This window comes from Pagrus major, chromosome 8 (assembly GCF_040436345.1).
Source record: "Pagrus major chromosome 8, Pma_NU_1.0".
Classification (NCBI taxonomy): Eukaryota; Metazoa; Chordata; class Actinopteri; order Spariformes; family Sparidae; genus Pagrus; species Pagrus major.
In genome coordinates, this window is record NC_133222.1 from 12,395,104 (window position 1) to 12,401,499 (window position 6,396).

Genomic DNA, 6,396 nt, shown 5'->3' on the forward strand with positions numbered 1-6,396 from the left:
CGTCCTTTATTGTTTTCATTCGTTTATCTATTTCTATTTTAGCATGACGTTTTTGTTATCCTTCTCTTTTTCCGTGATTTTGCCTGTTTTTTTTTCACTTTTATTCCTTTTACTTGTAATGACTCGTGTTGACTATTCGTGTTTTCACATGTTCTGTCTCTTAGGGTGCTATACAAATAAAGTTTATAATCACATAGTTTTATATTGGAGGATATTCCGAGAACCTATATGTGCGTTATTACGGTAAAAAGTAGCGTTACCATGGAATTTGCGGAAATACATCCGTTACCGCGGAAAAGCAGCAGTGGACGCTCAAAGTGAGTAGCATTGTTTGCTAAAAGTAGGAATATGAGTAATTTAGTGGTTGTTCTTCGCTCCGAGTGATTTATTTGTATGCTTCACGTTTTCCTGGTGAGTGCGGGCGGGTTAATTTGGCATTTGTGAGGAGTTCGTCAACACTATTGTGATGGTTAGCGTAGTAAACGTGTGTAGAGGGAGTTCCTGGGAAGTTAATAATAATAAAATCTGAGCTGTGCCAAAGCCTACCGAGTAATTTGTGGTGGAAATAAGACTCTGAAGTCGTCAGCTGCAATTCTGTTATCCGTCTCCCAGATTATCTTCGTCCATCACTACATAACGTGGTGCGACCGTCCTGGATTAGATGCGTAGAAAGAAAGGGAGTGTGCTCCCACAGCAAGCAACAAAACAAGAGATTGTGGTGTCCGCGTAGGTGAAATTAATCTGTAATCCCACACCTTACCTCTCCATGCTTGTTTGCGTAAACAGCCTGGGCACGTTGATCTTACATGGTTAGGTTTATTGCTAATTTGGCCGATAGACGACAAGCTACACCACCTTCATCCGCACTGAAGATGGCTAGAAGGCAAAGATATGAGTTACTGCAGTGAAAACGCTTCGGAGGTGAAAAGAAATCATGTTTCTCTTTTAACTATATCATATCGTGTCTGTTGTTTTACAGATGTGCTGTTGTTTTCTCGCAGGAAATGCAGCAGACGAGGAGACTCTCCACACCTGAGATGTAAACATGCAGCAAATGAAAATAACCCAAACATCTGATGTGATATCTTGGATTTCCTGCAATCAGCACCAAGATACTTCGCCCCTGAGGACAACAGACAGCATGTTTCTGAACAGATGGACAACCCTGAATAAAGAAAACATAAAGCAATAGAACAATTAGGGGGAAAGCCACCCGTTTTGTGAATGGACAAGTTGTGAATTCAGCACTGCCTTTCTGCTTCTAAAGCTCTGCAGTATCTTTCTGTTAAATATGTAGAGAGTGACTCTAGATCAGATAGACTTGTTTCACCATCAAGTACCGGCATTCTGCAAGTGTCGAGAAAAACAGCCTGAAGCAAGGAGGTGAATAGACCTGCGAGCTTGGTGGTTTGCTGGATCAACCCCTGAAGATGCTCCAGACTGGCAACTACTCACTGGTGCTGCTGATCCAGCTGGCACTGTTGGCCTATGACCTCTTCGTGAACTCCTTCAGTGAACTCCTGAGAGGAGCGCCTGTCATCCAACTAGTGCTTTTCATGTAAGTCACTGAACTAAAATAGCATCCAGCCAGCCAGACACTTCGAGCAATAGGCAAAAATGTACTGTATTCAGATGCTCATGAACAGTTTTACTTCAATTATAGACTCTGTACTCTTCGCAATTAGTTTTTTAGAGGTTACTAGAACGTCCATGTTTGTTTTGACTTTTTATCATCCTTGAGACTGAAAATAGAAATAACTTTGCAATTCTACTCTTTCAGTAAGTGGTAATCGTCAAAACCAACTTTCCTTTGTCATTACTGTGTCCAATATATAAAGTATTCATGAAAAATACCAAGTTAAACTTCTTTGTGACATAATTTTATGCCCTGGCTAGTCTTTATTCAATAGCCAGTCCATTGGCAGCTGTTAAAAAAACAGAACTGGCGAACATACCTTTTTATTTGAGAGAACAAGTCATATTCTTTTGATTTAATAGAAGAGTTTTAGCCATTTCAAGATGTTGTGGTCAGTGAATGAATCCAGAGCTTTTTAATTTTAATAAGTCATCAGTACCCAAACAGGATCCATATTAATTTTTTTACTTTATCAGTTTTTTCAACAAAGGTAATAATTTACCATCTTGTACAGTGTCCTTCTCTCTGACATGGTCACAGGTATTTTGTTGACACATTATTGCTGCACTGATAAGTAATATGAAACACACACTGCATCAGAAACCAATATTACAAATAAACCAATATCAAATTTGTCTACAGCATCCAGGACATCGCCATCTTGTTCAGCGTGATCATCATACTGCTGATGATGTTCAACACCTACGTGTTCCAGGTCGGCCTGGTGTCCTTGTTACTGGAGAGATTCAGGGCTCTGCTGGTGTTCTCTGCTCTTTACCTGACTCTCAGCATCTGCTTCCACTGCTGGGTGATGGTAGGCGTCATCACACTATCACATACACCTGTATGTCACCTGTGTGCAAGCACTAAACACAAATGGACATGTATCTAAGTGAAATATTGCTGAAATTAGAGTCATCTATGTATACAATTTCTGCTTTCTTACATCAGGATAACTGTGCACATTTTCCCATCCATTCAACTTGTTACATTTTGCCTTTTTCTAGAACCTCAGATGGCTTGATTCAAACCATTTTGTTTGGACAGATGGTCTTCAAACTCTCTTTGTTTTCCAGAGAACAGGTAACTGGTGGATTTATTCATAAGTAATTTCCATCAGAACTAATATACTTTGCGTTGAGTAACTGTTCTTCTTCCTGTTATCAGCGGCAGTGTTGTATTACTACTTATACAAGCGCACAGCGGAGTATATGGGAGACCCGAGGCTCTACGAGGACTCTCTGTGGCTGCGTGACGCCTTTGCCAGAGCTCGTCAGTGAAGGGGGGACAGGGTCAAGAGAGACCTCCAAGGACCTGCAAGGAGCCCTTCTGACATGATAACACTGGCATTATCGTCAGCTTAAAAGGACACTTGGAAAGTGTTTAACTATTAAAGACAATTCAATGGGCTGGTGTTCAACGCTAACAGGTAAAGAGGATGAAGCGAAGTCTCAACCACAGTTTGTGTTTACTGGCTCTTCATAGCCAAGTGGGCAGCCACTTAAATGGTTTACAGTGGCAGGTAAGCCAACCATGGCATGTATAGTATTGTATTAATCAGGATTGGGTCTGTTAATCTATGTGGCCTTTGTAAATCAATTTGGGTTGCAGACAGAATGAAAGTATGTTTAAAGTTTAGGGAAGAACTGTTACAGATGCAGATTTATTTTGATGTACATTTGTAGAACATGTAGTAGTAGCAGCAGCTTCATTGGATAAGCTCTGTTCCACAAAGGAAGACACCTGTTGGTTTATTTTGCCTTATGTAAGGTTAGTATGTGCTGTTTACACGGTTAATGTAATTCCAATAAGCCAATTTTCCTGTGAATGCATTTGTCTTCAAGTGGGGATCTTTGAATTGCGTTCCCGCTGTTTTTATTAAATAATCCTTCTCTAATCCCGGTGTAATCCTTCATCACTAGGCTAGTCGGTATTATCCAGGAGACAAGGTGAAACAGACTGCTCTATTTTTAACGCAAAGATTAATCAGGGATTGAGGTTTTAGGCGCCACTAGAAATGCACCATAAATAGTCTTCAGTGGGTTAAAATAACCGTCTAATCTCATGCATCCAGAAGGTCAAGTTGCAGTGAACTTCTCGTCTGGGCTAAATTAAATTGTTTATCAACATTTTATTGAAGTGTATAAAATCTATGAGATTTATGGATATTTGCAGTCATTGCAGGTACGAGGCTTAAAGAAAGACACCAAAGGTTGTACAAATCCCCTTTACTTGTGAAAAGAAAATCAGTCCATATAATCCCAGAATATTGTCAGTGCAGTCCAATTAAGTCCAGTTTGTGTTGTGTTGTGTTGTGATGTCCTTGTTTCCACTGGAATGTTTCATTCTTTTAAGTCAGTCATCCGGAACTGCAGGAAAAGAGGGACAGAACCCAGTTAACAACTACAAAACTACTTAATTGAAAATTAGAAACGAGCAGACTTGAACAAGATTTACATTTACCTTCATACATAAATCCCAACCCAGAGTAGTAAGAACAGCACACCAAAGCCCATGAACAGTGAAGCCACAAGGGAGATCAGCAGCTCTTTGTAGACGTCCCTCGTGTATTTTGTTGATGTCACCTCATAGCTGATGAAAAGTTAAGGGTCATCTGCAAAAAGTACAACCAATAGCCAAACTCCTGTATTCTGTAATGATATTTACATAAAATCACTATTATGCCATTAGATGGTTTAATTAATACCCATCAGCATGTTGTGTGTTGTTATGCAAAAGTTAAGTCTCAATCTCTATTCCAATGGAGGGGAAGTGGTTCATATTTTTTTAATTCAACAGTTTAGCCAAAATTAGCTACCGCTTTAATCTAAGATAAAACCAAAAAGTGAACACACCATAAATATCTTTTATATGCACAGGGATACTGTGTGGACACCCATCTTTGACCAGTTTCACAAGTCAATGTTGAAGCAGGAAGTAAGTCTGTAAAGTGTCATGTTTGGATTGGTTGTTGTGTGTAACAGTTTTACCATTCATCTTCATTTTCTTTTCTAAATCACTATGGCTAACCTGGGAGTTTGTTATATGTCTGTGAGCAGCTGACTGCAAGTCTTTTAGAGATGCCAACATGTCCACAATCTCAACAATAAACTGAGTGAGCACATTGTTATTGCTATCAATTGAAATCATGGCCTGAACTATGAAGTCCCAAGTTGTAACAAACCAGATTTATCACAATGTACTTGAGTGGGTTCCTGAAATGTTTAAGGAAACAAACAACTGACACCAGTAGTATGACTTGTTAATTGTGCTCTATGAGAACTTGTGCCACTGGCAGAAATTAAAAAAAAAACCTGTGCCATTATTACTGCTGGCACAGGTTTGGCCAGAAGTAATGTAAAGTTAACTTCACTTGAAGTGTGTTTACAACATGCAAAGGCAATAATCCTTAACTAAATATTTCTGTTAAAGGATGAGTTCACCCAAAATGAAAATTTAGTCACTATCTACTCAACCCCATGCCGATAGAACGTTGGGTCAAGTTTCATAGTCCAGGAAAAAATTTCTTAAGCTTTACAGCAAAACAGCGTTGCAGGATTCTCCTGAACAACGGATTAAGATGGTGACTTGTTTAAAAATGTAAAAAAAAACATCTGAAAAATAAACATAAAATGTCTTCACACAGTTCACTGGCATAATAGAAGTCCCTGGAAACCCTTAAGTCTAAAACTGATTTGAAAAGTCATTTACACCCTTGCCGAGCAGAGGTGCTCTTGGATCTGCTTCAGACTGGATGCGCACAGATGCTTTTGACTTAGCAGCTGAGCATTTGGGCTTATGATAGAGTATGAATAACGACTTTTCAAATCAATTTGAAACGAGTCTCCATCTTCTTCAGTTGTTTAGTCTCATGTTAAAACACTGTTTTGCTGTGAAGCTCCAGAAATGTTCTGTGGACAGCAACATTTCACCTGACTTTCCATCGGCATGAGAGTCAGAAGATAATGACTGAATTTTCATTTGTGGGTGTACATATCCTTTAAGTTTACTGACTGCAGGTTGATGCTCTGCAATAGCCAACTGGCCTCTGGTATGACCCCTTCTTTCATGTTACCACATACACAATGTTGTATGCAATGCAGAACAAGCAGCGAAAGGATACACGAAGAACCAGGCAGTGAAGAACATGCCGATGGCCAGCAGGACGACAGTGAGGTGGGGGAACACAGCCGGGTTCACCGGGCTGGTGTATCTGGTCATAGCCTCGAGTTCCTGCAGCCGCAGCAGAGAGACAGAGTAGATACAAGCAGGTTAGACACGCTAAACATCACCTGCACCACCGTCAACCTCTACTTAATTTGATTGGTGTTGAAAATGAGCAAAAATCTTATTCTTATTAATCGTATGTTTCTTTAAGAGAACAGCTAAACCAGAGTATTTGACATGAAAAGCTAACGTTAGCGTACACTGCTAGTCTGCGTATCTAGCTAGCTACAACACAAAGCATAATTTCCCACAGGAAGCGCTTTGTTTGCTGATGAAATTACGAACAACATGTGCAGATAAACAACATATAATTGTATATTAGAGTGGAAATTATACAAACAAGATAAAGGTGAGTAATTCTACCATTTTATGATGAATCGGGGCTCCTGCTTCTAGGGTCCAAGATGAAAAGGCCACGTACTGACTATCTCTTCCTGGTTTTCTCGTGACGTACAGTTGACGTTGCGCAGCGGGCATTTTAGTCCCTCAGTACGGCCTCTCAGGATTTTCCTACTCACAGACTGCGTACAAAT

The 6,396-nt window shown here is 39.9% G+C and overlaps 2 protein-coding genes across 4 annotated transcripts; one reads left to right on the plus strand and one right to left on the minus strand.

Moving 5' to 3' along the window:
• The first annotated feature begins 292 nt into the window (after window positions 1-292).
• Window positions 293-3,278, plus strand: tmem138 (transmembrane protein 138). Of its 2 annotated transcripts, XM_073472822.1 has the most exons (5): window positions 293-317; window positions 1,002-1,558; window positions 2,279-2,450; window positions 2,644-2,719; window positions 2,804-3,278. In XM_073472822.1, exons 2-5 carry the CDS (start codon window positions 1,431-1,433, stop codon window positions 2,914-2,916), a joined length of 489 nt encoding a protein of 162 aa, XP_073328923.1. In that variant the 5' UTR covers window positions 293-317; window positions 1,002-1,430; the 3' UTR covers window positions 2,917-3,278. The 2 variants fall into 2 exon arrangements, with proteins under 2 accessions (XP_073328923.1, XP_073328924.1); XM_073472823.1 differs by lacking the exon at window positions 293-317 and having other exon boundaries at window positions 988-1,558.
• A 571-nt stretch (window positions 3,279-3,849) lies between these two features.
• Window positions 3,850-6,355, minus strand: tmem258 (transmembrane protein 258). Of its 2 annotated transcripts, none has more exons than XM_073472824.1 (4): window positions 6,227-6,355; window positions 5,760-5,869; window positions 4,100-4,228; window positions 3,850-4,005 (listed from the first exon to the last, which is right to left on the minus strand). In XM_073472824.1, exons 1-3 carry the CDS (start codon window positions 6,338-6,340, stop codon window positions 4,102-4,104), a joined length of 351 nt encoding a protein of 116 aa, XP_073328925.1. In that variant the 5' UTR covers window positions 6,341-6,355; the 3' UTR covers window positions 3,850-4,005; window positions 4,100-4,101. The 2 variants fall into 2 exon arrangements, with proteins under 2 accessions (XP_073328925.1, XP_073328926.1); XM_073472825.1 differs by having other exon boundaries at window positions 4,094-4,228.
• Window positions 6,356-6,396: the final 41 nt, after the last annotated feature.

Coding starts and splice junctions, on each gene's coding strand:
- tmem258 (XM_073472824.1), bottom strand. CDS start 6,340: ATGCCCGCTGCGCAACGTCAACTGTACGTCACGAGAAAACCAGGAAGA. Junction 5,870..6,226: donor CCCCGATTCATCATAAAATG/GTAGAATTACTC, acceptor CTGCGGCTGCAG/GAACTCGAGGCTATGACCAG. Junction 4,229..5,759: donor TTCACTGCCTGGTTCTTCGT/GTATCCTTTCGC, acceptor ACTTTTCATCAG/CTATGAGGTGACATCAACAA.
- tmem138 (XM_073472822.1), top strand. CDS start 1,431: ATGCTCCAGACTGGCAACTACTCACTGGTGCTGCTGATCCAGCTGGCA. Junction 2,451..2,643: donor GCTTCCACTGCTGGGTGATG/GTAGGCGTCATC, acceptor GCCTTTTTCTAG/AACCTCAGATGGCTTGATTC. Junction 2,720..2,803: donor CTTTGTTTTCCAGAGAACAG/GTAACTGGTGGA, acceptor TCCTGTTATCAG/CGGCAGTGTTGTATTACTAC.